Source organism: Enhydra lutris, unplaced genomic scaffold (genome assembly GCF_002288905.1).
Source record: "Enhydra lutris kenyoni isolate GAN:26980312 unplaced genomic scaffold, ASM228890v2 scaffoldscaffold5, whole genome shotgun sequence".
Taxonomy (NCBI): domain Eukaryota; kingdom Metazoa; phylum Chordata; class Mammalia; order Carnivora; family Mustelidae; genus Enhydra; species Enhydra lutris.
This window is the reverse complement of record NW_019154089.1, coordinates 19,232,697-19,254,436: the sequence shown is the minus strand read 5'-3', so window position 1 is coordinate 19,254,436 and position 21,740 is coordinate 19,232,697. Positions and strand designations below refer to the sequence as shown.

General features: G+C 40.4%; 1 protein-coding gene across 1 annotated transcript in view; it reads left to right on the top strand.

Annotated features, from left to right (window-relative positions):
- Positions 1 to 21,740, top strand: part of LOC111140871 (dedicator of cytokinesis 2) — a 406,275-nt gene that overhangs the window by 175,402 nt on the left and 209,133 nt on the right. Inside the window, exon 27 of the mRNA XM_022493104.1 lies at positions 1,036 to 1,131. Coding sequence (XP_022348812.1) covers positions 1,036 to 1,131 — 96 coding nt within the window. The remainder of the gene's footprint in view (positions 1 to 1,035; positions 1,132 to 21,740) is intronic.

Sequence of the window (21,740 nt, the reverse complement as noted above, 5' to 3'; positions counted from 1 at the left end):
TACAGTGGAATTAAGCAAGTACATTGTCTCAGAATTACATGTGTTAATTTTAAGTTCACATCAACCTTGAAAGACTAGTGAGAGAACCTTCTGTAGTTTGTAGATGATGAAGTTGAAGCTCAGAGAGGTTAAGTTATAAGTGAGAACACCCAGCTGATAAGGGCTGAATTGGAATTCAGACCTGGAGCAGCTGATCTCAAAATCCCAAGGCCTTTGCACTTGGCCATGACCACCCTCCTATTTGTGCATAGATGAAACTCTGTGTCTTAAGGGTATACTGGTATAAGGATTTGAGAATGTAGTGAATCGGTATTGTAAATATGCCCCAAACCCTCGTGCATCATGGTAAATGCTCAAAGAGCATCAGCAACTTCTACCCAAGGTTCAGTGACTTGTATTGAACGTGGGTTAGTACCCTATAAATGTTACAGTGAAGTTCACCATGATTTCCCTCAAGATAGATAATGAAGCTTCTACTGTATAAGCTTCCCCATGGTTATAGTTTCCATCACATAAGCCCAGTCCTGGAATCCAGAAACACTGCCTCCTCTATTTGTCTCTTAAGCTCAGTGGTAATAGTGACTTCCCCTATTGTTAATCCTTAGGTTATTTTGCTTTGTGACTCAGCTTTTTCATCACCCATATAACCAATTTCCTGTAGTAAATTCCCTCCTTATTCCAGGTTAGATTCTGACTGTTACACCAATGAAGAAACCAAGATTCAGAGAAGTAGCCAATAACACAATAATTCTGTAGTTAGTATTCTTAAACAAAAGTTTCTGATTCCAGAGTTAAGCTCTTAATCTCTGCCACATATTTAGTAAAATTTAGTGAAATTCCTGGTGCCCAGTGCCAGGTGGTGATGGCCATGGGGATATGACGACAATGACTACAATGATGATGATGGTGGTACTGATGTTGGCACTGGTGGTGACCTTGATGACCACCATGTCTGACTGCTGTTGTATGTCCTTTGGAAGAGGTGTGCAGATACAATGACTGGTTGTCACACAGATGTCTCTGACTGTGTTCCAGGCCTTCACGTACCACCACATCCAAGAAATCATGGTCCAGCTTCTTCGCACAGTGAACCGGATGGTCATCACGATGGGACGGGATCATATTCTGATTGTGAGTAGATCGCTTCCTCTTGTCAAACATTTCGAACTGTTCAGGGTCGAGGAATGGATTTTCAGGTCACGTTGAACACCTAGTGCTAATCGTTACTTCGTTTTGGAGTAAAACAGATTTTTTTTTCTTTGTCTGAGTTGGGATAACATGAGAGTCAACTCAAGTTACTGAAATAAAGCAACACTTAAGCCTTGTCCACCAAATTGAGTGTACCAGTGGGGATGAAATGTCACTGGTAAAGACGGAAGATTGAGAGAAGCTTTTTTAAGTGGGATAGGCAGAATGTCCCCCATTCACATCCACCAGGATCCTTTCTTTTTTGGACTAGAGTCAAGCAATGTCCAGTTTCAGGGTCCTGTGAGTTTGGTTTTCTAAGTGGATTCACTGTATGTTAACTCTGCCCACAGACGTTAGTTAATTCATCCTTGTTAAGTTTAGGTTAGCCTTTTGCACAAATGCTATATTCTGAAGATCAGGCGATTCCTGCCTCATTGTCTGATTATTTTCCCTCTCCAGACAGAGTCCACCTCTAACCCTTTAACCTTCGGGTTAAACCAGGTTGCTTTAAGCCACAGGCCAAAAACAATGCTTATAGGGGCCAGTCACCAATATAAATAAGTATGTTTGTCTATGTCACTTCTCGGCTTAAACTCACCAGTGGTTTTCCATCTCACTCAAGATAAACTCCAAACCATTACTAGGGCCTGAAGTGCCCTCTGCCCCTTTTCTCCCACACATAAAACATGATTATTTTTGCTGTTGGCTCAGTTTGACCTATCTCCGCCTCAGGTCTGAGGGCTTATTTCCTCATGTAAATCCTATCTTGGCTCAGGTGTCACCTAATTAGAGACACTTCCCTGCCCTGATTACCCTGTCTTAATAACCAGCACCTCTCCATCCTCTTTCCATCTCTGCACCTTACTTCTTTTTTCTTAGAATTTATCACCACCTGAAATATATATATATATATGTGTGTGTATATATGTGTATATATATATATATATATATGGAGATATAGATATATATATATATCCCTTGATTGATTGATTGTCTGGCTCTGCTTGTGAGAAAATGAGCTCCAGGATGTAAGGATTTCGTCTGTTTTATTCATTTATATCTCCAAACCCTACAATAGTGCCCTGAATAGAGTAGGTACTTGATAAATATTGTTGAATGAATGAGCGAATGAATGAATGAAGTGTACCAGATAGGGACGCTAATGTTTAGTGAGGACAAGTGCTTCTTAGCTGTGATTGATTGACACTGTGTGGAATTGGGCCTACAGTTGCCACAATTTCCAAATTCTCAAGGGAAACTGAAAATGTGAAATTCTCTGATATTTAGGTGTTGGCAGCTAATAAAAAATACATTTATAAACATTCTCTGATCCCCTGAACAGCTGGATTCAGCTTTCAGGAAGCCAGTTTGGGATCTCAGCTAGGTTTGGGATGTTGATTGTTCATAAGCTATAGTACTCCTTCATGGATGCAGAATATAAGGTGCTGAGTGTTTTAAAAGTATTTTTAAAATAGCTGGGAAAACTCTGGAAAACAGTATGGAGGTTCCTCAAAATGTTGAAAATAGAGCTACCCTATGACCCAGCAATAGCACTACTGGGTATTTACCCTAAAGATACAAATGTAGTAATCCGAAGGGACACATACACCTGAATATTTATAGCAGCAATGTCCACAACAGCCAAAGTATGGAAAGAACCTAAATGTCCATCAACAGATGAATGGATAAAGAAGATATGGTATATATGTACAATGGAATACTATGCAGCCATCAAAAGAAACAAAATCTTACCATTTGCAATGACGTGGATGGAACTAGAGGGTATTATGCTGAGTGAAATAAGTCAATCAGAGAAAGACAATTTTCATATGATCTCTCTGATATGAGGAATTTGAGAGGCAGGGCAGGGGGTTATGGGGAGTAGGGAAGGAAAAAATGAAACAAGATGGGATCAGGAGGGAGACAAACCATAAGAGACTCTTAATCTCACAAAACAAACTGAGGGTTGCCAGGGAGAGAGGGGTAGGGATAGGGTGGCTGGGTTATGGAAAATGGGGAGGGTATGTTCTATGGTGAGTGCTGTGAAATGTGTAAGCCTGATGATTCACAGACCTGTACCCCTGGGGCAAGTAATACATTATATGTTAATTTTTAAAAAAGTAGCTGGGCAAGGATTTGATCCCAAGAAACAGCGGAGTAACAATTTTCTTTAGGCCCATTTGGTTCTGTTCAGTCATGTCAATGCATGTTTACTTAATGTATACTGTGTGCATTTAAAGCAGTGGTGACATCCATAGAGAGGGCCAGCTGGTCAGGTGCTCCTGCCTTCCTGGGGCAGACAGCTGTGTAAATTGGTCTTTGTCATTTGTCTCACTTAGGATCCTTCCACTTTAGAAGTATCACCATTTCTTACTCGGTTACAAGCTTCCATATCTGTGGTTTCCATAACACCCCTTAGATAAGCATTTTATGACCTCTCTAATCTTTATTCCTTTTCTTTGGAGCCAGACCTAAAGATGATCGTCAATCTATTTGGGTCATTCTGTATATAGCAGGTCTTAACTCTCTGCCTGTCCTTTAGAACAGTCATCTTTTAAAACAGTGCATGGATCATAGGAAGTGCCAAGTAACTGGTGTCTTATTATTTTCCTTTCTATCTGGTACACTTCATTTCTCTGTCCTTTTGCATTATCGACACAGGCAAGTGAGCATAATTTGGCCCCCGCTCACTACAGTCTGTTATCTGAGCCTTTCATTTGATGCTCTGCCTTGGTTGCTCATCTTTCTAACACATATTCCTCACTGCTGTCCCATTAATCTTTGCCAGGACATTCCCATACTCTGGAATGTTCTGTGGGTCCCCACTCTCTACCAAATTAAATCTTATGACCATTCTCAGCTTCTGTGATCTGGCCGTAACCACATTTCTCAGCTTTTTCATCTACTTTTCTCCATCCAAATATTAAACCAAAATGAATGTCTGGATCTTGCCCAAAAATGCCTGGTATTTTCTCACTCATGCTGCTTTCTTTGTCTGTAATTCCCTAGTATGCCATCTCAATCTGTTGAAATCCTACCTAGTCTTCAAGGTCTAGCACAAATATACCACTCTGGATGGTGCTCAAATCTCACCAGCCTGGTTGGGCACTCCCTACCTCTTCTAAATCACACAGCACTCTTTCTTCCTTTGCTTGCTTGCTTTTAGTTTTATTGGAGTGAAATTTGCATACTTTAAAATTTAACCATTGTAAGGATTCAGTTAGATGAGTTTCAGTAAATTTACAGTGGTGCAACCATGACGGTAACTCAGTTGCTGACATTTCCTTCATTGCGGAAATTTTCATTTGCAATCTGTCTGCATCACACCCTTACCTCTCCATCCCCACCCCAGCCCTGAGCAACCACTCTTCTACTCTCTGTCTCTATAGATTTGCCTTCTTTGGACATTTCATGTAAGTGAAATTATGCAATTCAATGTCTTTTATGTCTGTTTCTTTTCTTAGCATCTTTTTGAAGTTCATCCATATTTTAGGACGTATCAGTACTTAATTCCTTTCTTTTTTTAAAGATTTTATTTATTTATTTGACAGAGAGAGAGATCACAAGTAGGCAGAGAAGCAGGCAGGGGTGGGCGGAAAGCAGGCTCCCCGCTGAGCAGAGAGCCCAGCGCGGGGCTCGATCCCAGGACCCCGAGATCACTACCTGAGCCGAAAGCAGAGGCGTTAACCTACTGATCGACCCAGGCGCCCCAGTACTTAATTCCTTTTTATTTTTTATTTTATTTTATTTATTTTTTAAAAGATTTTATTTATTTATTTGACAGACAGAGATCACAAGGAGGCAGAGAGGCAGGCAGAGGGGGGTGAAAGCAGGCCCCCTGATGAGCAGAGAGCCCTATGCGGGGCTCGATCCCAGGATCCTGGGATCATGACCTGAGCCAAAGGCAGAGGCTTTAACTCACTGAGCCACCCAGGCGTCCCCTTAATTCCTTTTTATTGCTGAATAGTATTATACTGTATGAATATGGCACACTTTGTTTATCCACTCACTAGTTGAGGGATATTTGAATTGTTTCCAACTTTTGGCTATTATAAATAACGTTGTTGTGAATATTAACATAACAAATTTTGTGTGAACATATTTTGATTTCTCTTGTGTGGAAATCTAGAAGTGGAATTGCTAGGACATATGGAAAGCATATGTCTAACTTTATAAGGAAATACCAAGCTGTTTTCCATAGTGGCCATTTTATATTTCCATAAGCAATATGAGGGTTCTAGTTTATCTACACCCTCACCAACACTTAGTATTGTCAGTCTTTTGGATTGTAACAATTCTGATGGATTTATAACAATTCTAGTGAGTGAATTCTATAACAATTCATTGTGATTTTAATTTGCATTTCCTTAATGACTTATTGATTTCCTTAATGACTAATGATGTTTCTGTGTACTCTCTCTCTGTCTCTCTCTCTCTCTTTTTTTTTAGATGTTGCTATCTGTGACCTTACCATACTAACTCCTCCCTTATACCACAGAACTTTTAAGGTTTGGGCCTTTCTATAAATTGGGGTAATAATAGACCTTCCTCATAGAGTTCCTGTGAAAATCATTTGCATATATGTTTCTTGTACATAATATTCATTTACTTATTCATTCATTATTTTATGAGAACCTCTTATATACTTAGCACAAAGACTCAGAAATGAATAGCATGGTCTGTGCTCTCAAGGAAACCATGACCTCCTTCAATGGGATGTCTCTCAAATACCTCAGATTCACTGTGTCCCAAACACAGCTCATCACCAGCCCATTAGAGCCTGCTCCACACTCTCCTTTCATTCAGGAGCCCCATTTATGGTACTGACCTCCTAGAACTGTAAGAGCTGCCTTTGATTGCTCCCTCTTACTCACCTGCCTGTCCTTCTAGCCTCCCACTAAATCGGGCTGTTTTCTGCACATCTGGCTTCAGTCCCTCCATACCTGGCTCCCCCATTTGCCCTCAGAGCCCCTGGACATTCTCAGTCACTGGGCTCGTTATACTTAGTCTGTGATTTTCTGTCTCTGTGTTCTAGCCTCCCTCCATTTTGTGGATGCCCTTGAGGGCAGGGACCATGTTTTACTCACTCTTTTATCCTCAGCTTCCGCAATAGTGCACCTGGCATACCATGGGTACTCAATAAACGTTTGTTAAGCAAATGAATGAATGAAATAATACCTAGAAGTGCTGTGTTATTCCATTCCTTCATGTATTTGTATATGCCTTTCTCTCGGATTCGGATGCTTTTCCTTCTTCAAAGAATGTTTTTTCTAAATATCAGGAACCCATATCTCAGGGAGTATGGGAGCAGTACAAGGAATTGTCTGTTCATACTTTTCCTGTTGCCTGGGCTGATTCCAGGAGCCTTGCAGAGGTTCTAAATTGCAAGCTGTATCATTAGTCTCAATGACTCTTGAGTTTGTTGGTGTAATTATAACAATGAAAGTGCCGAGTGGGGAGTACTGGAGGTGTGTAGAAAGCTTACCTCAGTAGGAACAGGAACACGCCTCAACTAGAAGGAAGAAATAACCAGGTTTTTCTTAAGATATAGCTTCATTTTCATAAAATAGTCCTTTCCAACACTTCTTAGAATAAAAATATCTCCACCAAATTAAAGAAAATGAAGTTGGAAAGCAATTACTCAGAGGTCAGGAGTCCCTGTCTTACTGCTGAAGGCCCCAATTTAATTTCAAATTGAAGTTTGACAAGGAGAGAGCCCCATTCAAACCATCACTTTCAATTTTCCAGATACAATTTTTATTGGTCAGTCTCCATTGCTTGGGAATATTAAACAATTAATATTTACAACAAACACCAGACATGGCTAGTACTTCTGAAATCCTGAAAAGGCCTTGACTGGTTGTGGGGTGGCTGGTTGTTGGTATGTCATTATGTGGGATTAAATAGTAACTGCTTTTTTTATTTGTAGGAGCAGAAACATTATAAAAGGTATTAGCTATTAAAATTACAGGAAGCATAGGGCTTGGACGGATCGCTTCTTGTGCATAGCACATTGTAATTATCATTTGCTAGAAATAACTATTCCTGATTTTTTCTGTAAATTGCTTGCCTATACAATGAAGTGTTGATGGTGACAAATGAGCAGAAGAAAATTTACAAAAACAAAAAGCAAAAAATTTTTTTACGTGACTGCTGCCCTCTCCTTTCTTTTCCAGAGTCTAATCAATCAGATATACATTTATTTTCTAAAGTTACCAAGGAGTTTGAGGTTGAGAAAGGCAGCACGGTTTGGTAGAAAAGACATTTTGGATAAGAGAGAATGGGAGAATATTTTTTTATTCGAGTATAATTAAATAAAGTGTTTGTTACATTAGTGTCTCGTGTACAATACAGTGATTCAGCAATTCCATATATTTCTCAGTGCTCATCAGGGTGAGTGTACTCTTAATCCCCCTTATATATTTCTCCCATCCCCCTACCCACCTCCCCCCTGGCAACCACCAGTTAGCTCTCTGTCTTTAAGAGTGAACAGGAGAAATTTTCCATACTTGTTCTGAAGAGTCAGTTCTGTGACTTTATGCCAATGTCACCCTGCTAGACCTTGGTTTCTTCTGTGTGATGAACTCTAACATTCTTGAGATCTTTTTCATATATCTAAGTTTTCTGATTTGGCCAATGCCTAATCTCTTTTTACATCTTCCAAGATCCCGAGACAGGGACATAAAACAGATTTTGCTTCAGGGGCCAGCTCTGATGGTTAATAATGGCAGCCTATAGTACTACAATGAGAAACACTTGGAGACTACATCTTAGCTCAGGGGGAGGAGTGCTGATTAGGGATGTCTGTCATAAGTATAAGCTTAGAGAATAGTGATGTATGCAAGGTACTTGCAAATATTGTGTATTGTCCGAAATCACTGGTGTTTTTCTGGCCCAGTCCAAAAGCTCTTTTAGAACCAATATTCTCTTCCACATATTTTTGGTTCTTTTAAGAAAGCTGTAGTATAAGAACTACAATAATCTGAGTACTTAGCATTTTGCCAGGGAATTATTTCTATGTGCTACATATCATATTTTATCAAATGTAAGATGCACCATGATTTTCATTCCCATAAGAAAGAGAACATGCTACCAATTAAACTGTGACACAGTGGAAATCATTGCATTGATTGTAATCTTCAGAGATATTTCAAAAAAAAGTTGGACTGGAAATCCCTACTGTCTGATAGAGCACATCTTTGAGTCCTCACAGGTAACTATCATCACACGCCCCATGGTTTGGGAGAATAGACTGATGGAGCACTAGAGGATGAAAGCACCATGGCCAAAGCCACACAGCCAGTGGCAAGGTGGGACGCAAACCAGGGATGCCTGACATCAGACCATGTGTTTGTTGCACTGTCCCATTGGTCTTGGAGCAGTGTGAGGAAAACTTTCCAGGCTTACTTGTGTAGCTGAGGGGACTGGCTCAGGGAACCTTCCTTGGCCAGTGCATTCCACTGCTGACTGCTCTACAGAAGGCTGTCCCTTGTGTCTGGCCTCCTTAGTGCTGAGGATGGACAATCTCATAGGGAGAATCAACCAGGGAACTTAAACACTGCCAGAAATTCTTGGAAGGGAAACAATCTGGTAGTTTTGTTGAAATTGGGACCTAGCTTTTATTTTGGGTAATTAAAATAAGCCTGGGTGATATATTTTGGGCCTAATTACCCTGTTTTTTTGCAAAGGAGTGTATTGAGTGATTAAATAAAGGTAAATGCAGTTGGCATCATGCCAGCTCTGGAAATTCAGAGCAGTTTGTTCAAAAAGGGAAAAAAAAAAAAAAGCTGGAGATCACCCCATCCTCCAGTGCTTCACCTCACAGTAGTGCTGAAGACTCCATAAAACACCTGAGTCAGAGGCAGATGGGTGGCTCAGTCATTAAGCATCTGCCTTCAGCTCAAATCATGATCCCAGGGTCCTGGGATCAAGCCCTGTGTCGGGCTCCCTGCTCACCAGGAAATCTGTGTCTCCCTCTCCCACTCCCTGCTGCTTGTGTTCCCTCTCTTGCTGTGTATTTCTCTGTCCAATAAATAAATAAAATCTTAAAAAAACAAAACAAAACAAAAACATCTGAGTCATGCATGAGTCAGGCTTTTAAAGCTCTGACTTCACTTTCCAAATGGCAAATGGCCCACCCACATGACCACTCTCTGACATACTTTGAGCCCACAGACTCCAGAATCCTTGGGCAGGGGCCACAGCAGGATAGTTAATGCCAATTCCACCCAACTCTGTCCCATGGAGAGCAGGCGACAGTCTAGGACATGCGGGTGTGCGGTTCCAAGCCAGAAGTGGTTGGTTGACTCAAGACATTCACTCAGCAACCCAACACTTTGTTAATAAACAGTATTTCTAATAAAGCTGTCACATATTGAGCAAATAGTCTGTATTCCAGACAGAGAACTAAGCACCTTATGTGTCTTACCTCTTAACCCTCAAGTACTCATATTTTACAGATGAGATAACTGAGGCACAGAGAGGTTGTATTACTTGCCTATAATCATACAACTTATGAGTGGAAGAACCCAGATTTGAACTCAGGCAAAACTGTTTACAGAGTTCCTCCTTTTAAATAGCATATCGTGTACTCCTAAGACCCTAAGTTGTTCTTTGGGCATCAAATATTTTAAAGGCGATAATAAACCACTTTGCCCCAGCTGCTGCTCTGCCAAGACCATGCAGTCTGATGAGATGACCTACGTGGCAACTTTCAGAAACCTCTGAAATGGCGCTGGGTTTTGGTGGCTTTGTAATGACAATGATATCTTTAGGATTGATCTCCTCAATTCTGGGAACCTGTAAAATCAGAATAAGAACCTTGAGAATTGGTATTTATGAAACACCAGGTTAAACAGAAAACAAAGCTAGAATGGAGATGCAAAATTATCTCACACCTCCTTCTCCTTTTGTGTGCAGTTTGTCCCTGCACTCTTGAGCAGACTGCCAAGTTCTAGGTCTAAAGGCCTCTCAAATCCAAAGCTTCCCTCCACCACCCATGCCACCAACGCATGTCTGCCCATGACTATTTCTCACTGCTGCCACTGCTGCAGCTGCAAACAAGACATGCTGTCTCCTCTTTGTCCCTTTTGAATTCTTCATACTGTAGCCCATGTGGCCTTATAAAGTAGAACTTTCTGGTGAGAAAGCATCAATAGCCCTACAGTGGCCAAAGATGAAGGTCCAGCTGCTCATCATGGCCTTCAGTGTGTGCAGTATAATGGCCCACCTCTTTCCCCTGTACTCTTTACCTCCCACTCTTGTGCTAACTCAATGGAACTGCTCTGTTAATTACAGAATGTTCCTTTTCTCCTTTGCATTGCATTCCATTCCATTTCGTGACATTCCCTCTGTCTAGAATATACTCCTCTTACCTTTCTTTACAAAACCTCCTTGTAAATACCTCTTTCTCCTTCATGTCTTGGCCTCATAGGCACATCTTGACCCATGTTTCACTCATGTAAGTTGGGACCCCTCTGCTCTCTTCAGCCTGAACCTGCCTCACATACTCATCATACTGTCGTGAGAACATTCTTCTTTGCTCTACAGAACAATGTCTTCATCACTTCTGCATCTACAGGAAACACTGGGTCCCTGACATCTAGGATGACCTCAGTGAATCCCTCTGAGGGAATGGAAGATTTCTGCTATTTATTTTATACATACAAACCATCATTCTTTTCCTTAACATTGTTACTATTATCACCCTTATGGCATGATTACGTTAGGAGGGTAAGAGAGGAGAGAGAATTTTTATTGAATAACTGGACCAAATGGAAAGAATTGGGGGAAGGTTGTATTTGTTTCTTCAAGGGATGCATATGTCAGTGATAATCACAATGAACATTTCTAGGATGCTTACTCTGTGGTGTGGCAGAGATGGCACTTTGAGGATATCATCACATTTAATCTGTGAGGTTGACAAAAATTATGATCCCCTCCCAGAAAGGAAACAGTGGTCCTAGGGTTTAAGCCTCTTGTCCAACATCACATACCTGAGAAGGAGGAAGATAGAGTCCAAATCCAAGTCTACAGAGTTTGAAGCTACCATTTTAAGGAGTTCACTGTATGCCCAGGACATTATTTTTCTGAGATAAAACTTGAGAAAGATGAAAAGACTAAATATGTGTGTATGTGTTAGGGGGAGATCAGGTTAAGAAAGAAAATAAACGTTACACAAGAGACTTGAAATTCCAGTTGGTAAAAAAGAGGTAGCATCATTAGGTTGGGGTAGCTTGGTTGCTGTTTGTTCTGGTCATGCAGACGGTGCTTATGTCCTGTGGGTGAGGAGGCTTTGTTTTAATAAGGATTTGGCAGTTGCATGCCAAGGAGCACATGGCCTAAAATATATATGCAAAAAAAAAAAAAAAAAAAGAATAAGAATCTCATCTTCCAAGGAACCCATAACATGTGTGCACAGAAGTCCGTTATTAAGGTAGACTTCATGTAACTTGGTCTAGTTCTTGAATGGCGTGAAAAATTTGGATAGGTGGCGAGGAAGGGTTAAGGGTTTGTAAGAGGGAGCAGCATTTCTTATCTTATCTCCATCTCACGGTCTCTGAAATCTTCTCTCATTCCTCAAGATCATCTTTCGTCAGTGACCTCATTGTTCTTTGTCCATTTTTCAATTACAACGTTACCATATCATAATGGAATTTTCTTTTACCTATCTATGTTCCACAGTACACTAAGATTCTTGAGGAAGGGGACTGTATCCCATTATCTTTGGGGTTCCTGTCTGTAGGCCCAGGGTTGGCAGGTGGCAGGCATTTATCTAAGCTATGAGAGTGAATGAATGGAAAGAACACACTAATTGAAAGTACAGATTAATGTCTAGCTTTAAAAGAATTCTGATTTAAAAAATAAGATGAGAGAAGATTTGTTTCATGTCAAACTTTCATATAAAGAATTTTTATATAAAATTCCCAAATAATTTACTAGCCCTGTGTGGTAGAATTCTTTCAGACAAATTAAAGTTTCAGAGCTGGGGCATAACAAGAGCTGGTTTCATTCTCCAAACCTTCCTTCTGTTCCATGATGTGCCACAGATGTGGGAATTAAGGGGAAATATTAGTTTCTAAATTTGTTAAAACAGATACTGCATGCTCCCTGGTCTGCCCAGTCAAACAGACCTCTGCTCTGAGATCAGACTGGTCCTAGATAATAAGCACACTACCATTGCTGCTGCCTCCATGACAGTCTTGCACATGGCGCCAGGACACATGCCTTGTGGTTCTACATGGGAGGTGAGCTGAAACCCTGAAAAAGCTGGTGACTGTGTTGAGGCCTCCACTGGCCAGCAGCATGTTTCCGTGCTGCTCTTGTCATCACCCAGAGAGGCAGGGGCAGAGACTGAGTTTGAGAACTGTAAGATGAGTACTTAGGAAATGCATGACTGGTACATCATCATCCTAATGAAATTACTCCAAATATCTCAGTGTCTTTCACTTTCTGTAAGTGGAGCTGGACAGATCTGATTTTGAACAAGTCATTTCAAGTATGTTATTAAAGGTAAGACTTCACTGTATCTCCTGTACTATTATCTGGCACTAGAAGAGAGGTCAGCCTTTTCTTGTCCTTGGGGAACTTTGGAAACTTTAGAACTTTAGAATGTCTGCCATTTAGCTGTTGAGCACTCTCGTGCCTCACATTGCTTTTTAAGGCTGTGGAGTTGGGGCACAAGATCTGGAGTTTGAAAGGCTTTTGCTAGCTGGGACCTGGGTCCTTAAGGAGTAAGAAGGTCTTATTCCAGGGATAGGAAGTCTCTTCACTTCACAGCTCTGCTCCTCATTGCCCTTATCTGTAAAATAGTGTTAATAATAGTTATGACCTGTCAGTCCCACTGCAAGGATTGGATTGAATTTAAAAAGTATGTGCAAAGCTCATAGCATCCTATGTACCCACCTAGCAGGATTTTGGTAAATAAGAACCATTATTACTCTCCTTTGTGCTGGAGTCTCCTCTCACTTTGACACAAGGGTCGTGAATCAGATGACAAACTACTTTGTGGCCCTGGCTTGGGATCTCTCCTGGATTTGGGAAGTATTTTTGAGCTATTGCTATAGCTGGGCTGTGAATAAAGCCCCCTTGAGACAAAACTGCCTGCCATATGTCTGCTACAAAGGCTTGAGTCCCAGACTAGGAGAAATTCCATCACGGAATGTCCTTCCTTGTGGGAATGTTGTTGAGGGACTGGAGCTGCCCCATGAAAAGCCCAGTTGGGATAACCTCCAATGAAGCAAGCAGACTTCTCCTACAGGGGTCTGGACCATCTTCTTCTGTCCGGTACACTGGCCTTCTAAAGAGACTCGAAGAAATCAATTCTGTCAAATGACCCCTCAAGATCAAAGCCCCTTTTTCTAGATTTATGCTACATTCATATAATGATGCATTTGCATAGTCATTAATTATTGTTGATGATGTTTTAATAGCATGAGGAAATTCTATGTCTTAAATATAGAGAAAGGGTCAGAAGACCCTAACAATGGCAAGAAAGTCATCAGGGACCCTGAAGGCCAGGGAGGGGAACACATGAGGCCCCACATCAGAAGCCCTGGATCTTCAGAGGTCAGGCATGAGGGCCCTGCTCTGAATCTAAAATTATGTCCATATCTTCTGCTTAAGCAACATATGATTTGTACATTTCTGTAACTTCACTTTTTCTAAAATGATTTTGCTTTCCTTTTATAATCAGGAAAAAAAAAAACCCTCAAACACTATTTCTTTAAAAATAGGAATTAATGAGATAGTCAAACTTAGTGAAGCATTTTCATGTATATAATTTTACTTTTCTTCTAACCAGCCTATGAAGCCAGAAAGGCAGATGGTTTCATTTTAAAGACAGATGTGGGGGATGGAGGTGAAAGTACTTGTTCAAAATTGTGCAGAAAATCAGGAGCAGAAGTCAGAACTTCTGGCCTTGTCCTGGTCTCTCTACCATGGACTATTTTTTCTCTTAACATTTTCATTTTCATATTTTCTCCCAGTTCATTCAACAAACATGTACAAAGCATTTATAGGATCTTGGGCAATGTGATAAACACCTAAAAGGCTATAGAGATGCGGATGACAATTTCTGTCCCCCAGAACTTTGCTCCCTGGTGGAGTTGTGCATGAGAGATTGACAAAAGAAATGTCAAGATAATATAAGCAGCATCCTGTTCAAAGTGCCATGAGTACTCGGAGGACGGAGTGACTAATCCCATCGCAGGGGCGGGGGATGATCAGAAAAAGTTACAGAGAGGAGGTGACATTTAAATTGCAACTTGCTGTCTGCCATAGGAGGTAAGAGCCCAAGCTCCCAAGTTTGGCAGAACTTGAAGGAACTCCAGCCTTCACCACCTCATACTAATAGACTCGGACACATTATTTATATCCCTCCAAGCCTCAATTATTCTCCTGGAAAATGTGGATAATTGTAAACTACCTTGAAACAAATCATTTAATGGAAGGAAAGCATTTAATAACAGCCCATTTTAACTTCAAGAAACTGGAGACGTTATTATCATAATTAGTAGTAATATGGCTAATATTCATTCATTTCCCCAAATGAAAATTATTTCTCATAATAGATAGGTATCGGAACAATGTCCCAGGTAGAGGAAACAAAAGCTAAGTCACTGATATGCAATAGGCTCTGACTTTTTTGGAAGGTGGCATGGAGGCGGGCATGGGGGGTGCGTGTAAAGTAATAGGAAGTTGGGCGAAGCCTACTAGGTTGGAGTCAGATTGTGAGGAACCTTGTTTGCTGTAGGAAGAATGTTATGTTCTAGGATGGCAGCAGGGTGCTATTAGAGATATAGAAGCCAGGGAATGACCAGATGTGTGTCTTAGGGAGATCCCCAGGTAGCCAAGAGGGGCTAGGTCTGACAGAGCTGTAAAATTGTGAGAGAAAGTAGCCCTTTAAAGCTAGCACAGTACAGGGGTCTACATGGAACAAACAAGGGCTCATGATGGCAAAGTTATTCACAGTTAAACAAGGACCTCCTGCACATAAGACTTTATAAGGTGAGGAAGGCAGTTCCTACTCTCAGGACACCACATACAGTAGGGAAAGAAACAAGGGGAGAACTAGAAATAGCTATAATTTAGGACAAATAATCATCCCAAGAGAACAAGAAGGACAGCATTAATAGGGTCAAAAGGAAGGGGAGGATGCTTGGGTGTGACATCCAGGTGCATGAATCAGAAAAGGCTGTGTGCTTATTGTCAGAATCCTTCCCCACTCACTGGACCATAATAAGCTGTATGAGGCAAGGGCTGCATCTATGATTTTCTTGACCAGCGCAGAGAAGGGAATCAATAACTGTTGGAAAATAGTGATTGTAGACTGGGGTTCATCTGAGGTTTCCTGGCGCTGCTAGATGCGTGGTTGTAGAGTGAAAGGAGAGATCTATTCCAGGAAATCCAGTCTGGTCAGTGGTGAGCTCGTTGCAGGCCTTTGAATTTTCTCCCTTTGATCCCTAACTACAGAAAGCATATTTTTTTTCCATCTTGAAACAAACAAGCAAACAAAAAACAATGACAACAGCTCATGACGTCCCCTCTTCTCCATCACCCACCTGAGATGTCTGCATGTGGGGTCGGATTCAGTCAGGCTTCGGGTACTTGGTGTAAGAGTTACATGAACCACTCTTGATTTCAACAATTAGAATGATTCAGCCCATTTGGCTCAGGAGAAAGAAGGCTTTTGTGTCAGCATAACCAGGTATCACAGTATCACATGTGCTACCTGGGAAACCAAGTCCAAGCACCAATGGGAGGTCATTGTGTTTAGCTGATGATATTAAAAATGCATATAGAGATTTTGCCAGGAGAAAAAAAGTACTGGTTTAATTTGAGTGAAATTTAATATAATATAGTTATGGATTCTGAGAATTGGTGAGGCCATTCATGATAATAAACCTCTTACTTGCTTTGGAACAAATAATCCTTTGGTGTGATGTTTATTGTCTTTTCATTTTAGTTGTGGTTTAAGCCAAGACAAAATGCTCTGCCCAATGTGCTTCTTCAGTTAGACAGACCCTGTCTCCTTTAAATTACGCTTTGTGTAAAATGGACTATGTCACATGTGATAAATTTTGGCATTTTAATGGAAACATTATAGAGAAAATAGTTAACAATCTGCTTTAATTTCAAAACTAATTTTCTCTTTCATACAGTAAGGCAGTATCTTGGTAAAATGTGCAAAATGCATTGGGATTTAATTACGATGGCAATTTGTTCTGAAACGAGGATAAGCTGGACTGTCAATATTCTGAATAAAGGTGTTGGGGGTTGGCAGTGAGGGTAGAATGATAGTGGCTTGATGTTCCTGGGTCCTGAGTGCCACGTGGACCATAGTAGAATTACAAGTCCTGGCACATTACTTGCTAGTCAGTAGAAGGATGGATGTTCCTGGGGGGGGAAAGACAGGGCTTGTACACTCCAGTGGGATCATCCCCATATAAGAACTGATAGACAAGGAAAAATTGGGAATCACTTTTTTCATGTCTATCCATTGGATCCAATTCATTCATTAATTTATTGCTTCAACAGATATTTCAATTCCATTGTGCTAAGTGCTAGAGATACAAAGATAAGCAAAAATAAGCAGGATTCCTACCTTAAGAAGATTATAGGCTATGAGAGAGAAACATGGTCATCAAAGAATGACACAAATATATGTACAAGGTTAACTGTATCAAGAAATTTGAAGGAAGAATTCCTGGTGCCAGGTGAGGGTCCAGAAGCGGTATTTCCTATGATCCAGGGCAGTGGTGGTAGTAGTCTTAGAAAACCTTACGTGGGAAGCCCCAACAGAGCTGGAAACTGGGCAAGGAGGATGGCATAGTGTGGATTATTCCAGGCAGAAGGAAAAGTGTACACAGACCCTTGAGGATGTGTTAGCGTAATGGGGCAAAGGAAGCCAAGGTGCCTCAATGTGCCTGAGACGCATGCTTCCATGGGACAGGCAGGTGGGCCCTTCTGGGTTTGTAGTGACAGACCCAGTCTTACATTCTAAATTTATCAGGAAACCGAAGTGTGACATGGGTCAGATCTAAATTTTGTGGTGATTGCTTTTGCTTGCAATGTCTAAAATGTGCTAGAGGAAGAGGAAGTACATGTTGGGGGACCAGTAGGAACACACCTGTGGAGATCAGATAACAGGAGGGGTTTGGAACAGGGTGGCAGTATTGGAGGAGAGGATGCTTATCTTGGCATCTAGCTCGGTGTGGCAGTGAGAAAACCAAGCTCTAGGTTTGGTTTTCTGTAGGACCGAGGCCCCTATAGGAGGCAGGCCAAAGTCATATGTTCAGGAAAACTCAGGAGTAATGATGATAGATGTGACTAATAGGAATTCAATCTGTAAGTTGGTTAAAAGATGGGAATGAAGTCGAGGTGAAATCCAAAAGGGCTTATGAATATTATGTTTTCAAACATTGTTTATGCCAGACATAAATGGTGTTGGTTGGGTGTAGATTTGTCCCATAGCTCTTTTTATTGCAAGCCATGCTTTATGAGCATAATGATTGTAAAAAAAAAAAAAAAAATCTACGTTTCTTTGGACTTAAAAAAACAAATGTGTTTTTGGTATACAGCAAATTGCCTTAAGCAGCTTGAAATGAAAGCCTTTTCAAGCAATGGCCATGTTGAGACCTCTGCTCAGCTGGTGAGGCAGTTGAACCTGCCAGTCAGAAAGGGTCTCAGGTTTAGTGTCAGTGGTTCCTGGGACTGCCCTGGGTCGTGGTGGCCTGTAGACTTCCCATACTACTCCCACCACTGCATTGCTCCAGCACTGAGTTCCCTGACAATTGCTGTGAGCACGCAGACAACTCATCTAGCTTTACTTGACTGCCTTGTGCTTAAAATGGCAGGCACCCAACTCTTGCAGTGTCTTTCGCCTCAAGGACACTTGATTCCACACAACAAGGGTCTTTCATTTCTGAGCTCTATGCTGTGCTTGATATGCCTGCATATTCTTCTGGATCACTGAGGACTGTGTCAGGGCACATTCACTGTCATGGTTTCTGGTCTTAATAAGAGTTCATTCCTTATCAACACCATTATTTTGCCCTGAGAAAACCTAAAGCTTGATTCTGAAAACCCACTACAGACCCATGAAGGCATCTTGCATCTTCTCTCCCAATTTACTTCAATCAGCAAATGAATGGATATACAATTATTGAGCACCCATTATGTGCTCTACATTTGTGCTCAGGACTTTCATTCACTTAAGTCTCAGACACCCTTGTAAGGCAAAGGTTATGTTCAGTATTATAAGGAAAGGAGTCAGAGGCTCACAGATGTTAACTTTCCCAAAGCCACTTAGCAAAAAGAAGGTGGCAAAATGTGTCAGACCCAAGACTTCTGATTCTATACCCAAGACTCTTCCCATCTTAAATAGGTAAACAAGCTGGCTTTAGATGGTTCATGGACAATGAAGGGAAAAAAAAAATGAATCACATGATGGGAAAGTTGTTTTCCTTTCAATTCTCTCTCAAACATTCCGATTAGTCAAGTAGAAAGTGTGTTTGGTGTTAAAGTGGATTTAGCATGTGTTGAATATCTGCTAATCTCCCCCCCCTTTTTTTTTAATTTGACAGAGATCATAACTGATCCCCCTTTTTAACACTCAAAAATTTTAGCAAGAATTTAACAAAATCATTTTTGATTCTATCTTCTCTTTTTGTAATATAATATTGGTTTCCTTATGATGGTGATATAAAACTATCTTTTAGGGAAGAAAATTAGAGGAAAAAAATTTTAAATGTTGAATAAATTATATTGTATGGACACAATAATGACAAAAAGTCACGGAAGTATATCCATCTGAATGAAGCTAGGACATACTCCATTCATTTAAACCACCTCCTTTGCTCCCAGGACATGTGGATCTTCATGTAATCACTGAGGCACTAAGTTCTAAATGTGTTCATTGTTGATTTGTTTTCCTGGGAAAGATACAGAAGTGATTATAATGAAAATTATCCCTGTCACTTGAACCACTAAGTCGTTCTTCTTAAGTTTAAATTTTATAACGCAAATCAACCCAAGCTAGTAATGGAGTCTTAAAACCTAGGAAAAATATGTAAGTTTATTGCAAAAGATAATATCCCATTTAAAACAGTTTAGAAATTTACAAAACCTTACATTGGTACATAGTCTTTAAGAAGGTGCTCTATAGATGAACTGGTATGAAGTTCCAAGTATAGTGAGTACCTATTTTTTTTTTAACTACAGAGAAAGCAGCTACATAAACTCCTGCAACTGAAGTTGATGTATCGGTCTTTTTCCCTTCAATTTTATAAAAGTAATTTTTGCTAAATTAATATCTCTCCATGAAACCATATAACCTCAAGTACATCATTTCTGTAGAATATCATGGTAGATATTACATAATATTTCACAAAGAAGTGATTTCACATGGAAGGTGAGTATAGAGATTTGGCATATGGATCTGCATGTTGTTTGAAACATAAAGATGATCATTTTTCAGCAGGAAGTTGTTTACTGAACCCATTTCCTTCCTAACTATTTAAAAGTTTCGATATCCAGAAGAGACCCCCCCTTCCCAATTTCAGGTCGGTGGCCTGAGTAGTGCTGTGTTGTGCTTTGGTATAGAATTATCATAGCCTCATTTGTTGTTGTTTTGTTGTTGTTGTTGTTCTCGAAATGTCAACATTTTCCAACCCCAATTTCATTTAATTCAGTTGAGGATTTATCTCAGGTCCCCAACTCAGTGTAAGTGTATAACAAGGTGAGCTTCATTATCCAAGGGTTGGATTATCCTTTTTGGGTGAGTTTCCTCAGACACCTCTTCATCATTCCAGGCTAACTCTGGCAAGTGATCCCACTCAGCTTTGGGTTGTTCTGTTTTCTGCTCATTTTGATGTTGGAATGTGCACAGAGCTTACAAAGTAGGTAGAGTAAGTATTTATATCTCCATTCAAGAGTGAACAAACAAGTCCTGAAAATGTAAGCAATTTGCCAAGGTTAGTGTAATAGACTGTTCTGTTGCCTGGGTCTCTTAATTCCAGGAACAGGATTATTTTCATTCTAGCAAGCTACCTGAGAATACAAATTAATTTGGAAATTAGTATAAGCAAAGCAAATTAAGATAGAAGCTCTACAATGAGATAAAATTATATAAGAGATCCCAAATTATCTTGTTTTATTAGATTATCCTCTGTGCTGTTCTTTTCCACTGTTGGGGCCAACTGAGAGTTGATTGTGTGGATACAGAAAGATCTATGGCTTTCAGCCAGTGGTAGCATATCTTATTGAAATGTGACTTCTTAAGTATGACAAGTGTATTTATCTTAATTCCAACTTAGTGTTATGTATTCCGGTCTCATTTTGTGGGTTTAAACATTACACTAGAAACAGAATGAGAACATCTTGAATGACATTCCAAGACTTAAATAGTGCAAGCCGAGAACTCTGCCAAATTTCCCTCTCGCTCCCACTGAAATAGCTTTGTGCACTGCAGTACGGTGACAGGGAAAGGTGAAGTTGTTGGAGTGGTTTGCTCAGTTAGTCTCAGTTTGCAGTGTGGTACATACGTCCTACGTGCACTCTGCAGACTCTAACTCAGATACCTGATCTTCAGCAAAGGGGATTATGAAATGCCTTCTTCATTGAATGCTTGCTGAGCTTTAGGATCCCTTTTCTAAGCAGCATCAATGCAACCACAGCCTGGTAGAGAATTTAATGCAAAGGATGCAAGCCTTTCCAACCTACCCCTTATCCCCAAGAGTATGTAGCAATTAATTCTATTACTTTAGTACTTTGTTCAGCCATGCAAGTTTGACTGGACCCACATGTATGAGGGTCTTGCCAAAAGAATGAGTCAGACTTCAAAAGAATTCAGACTTTGGGAAGGAAAGGTCTTTAATACTAAAATGGAAAAAAAAAATATATTCTCATCCCCAGTCCTGCTGCTTCATCAATCAGGTGACCATCACCTGGTCATCACAAAGGGAGATTATGAAGATTAATGTACTTTGGAATCTATCACAAGGCTGTTGCTGGGATGAATGAACAAGAACCAGTGTTGTGTTTTATCTTAGTCTTATGTTACTGGTAAGATGAATGGACAGACAAGCTGCTGGATCTCGTGGTCTTAAATATTGCAGGGACATTAACTGTGGAATCTTAAAGTCCAAGCCCAAACCAGGTCCAAATCATTTGCTGACAGATCTCAGGCCCGAGGCTGAGAACATGATGGTTTATGGCAGGATCTGCAGCAGTTACAACTGCAGGATAGCCATACCACCAAGCTCCTTAAACCCTGCTGTAACCTCACTTGCCTGTAAAGCTTACATAGCACGAGATGACACATCCTTGATTTGCAATCTAAGGGCTAATTAAAAATGAAAATGACCCAACCTACCAAGTGACCTTGCATTTTTATGCCCTACCTACTTCTGTTGTGCTTCTATATGCCAAAATCTTAGAAAACTGTAGTTTATGTATCTCTTTTTTTTTTTTTCTAGAGTATCTGCTTATAATGCTCCTCTATCTTCCTGTCATGCACAACATTTTTTTTTTTTCTTTTGGGATGATGTACC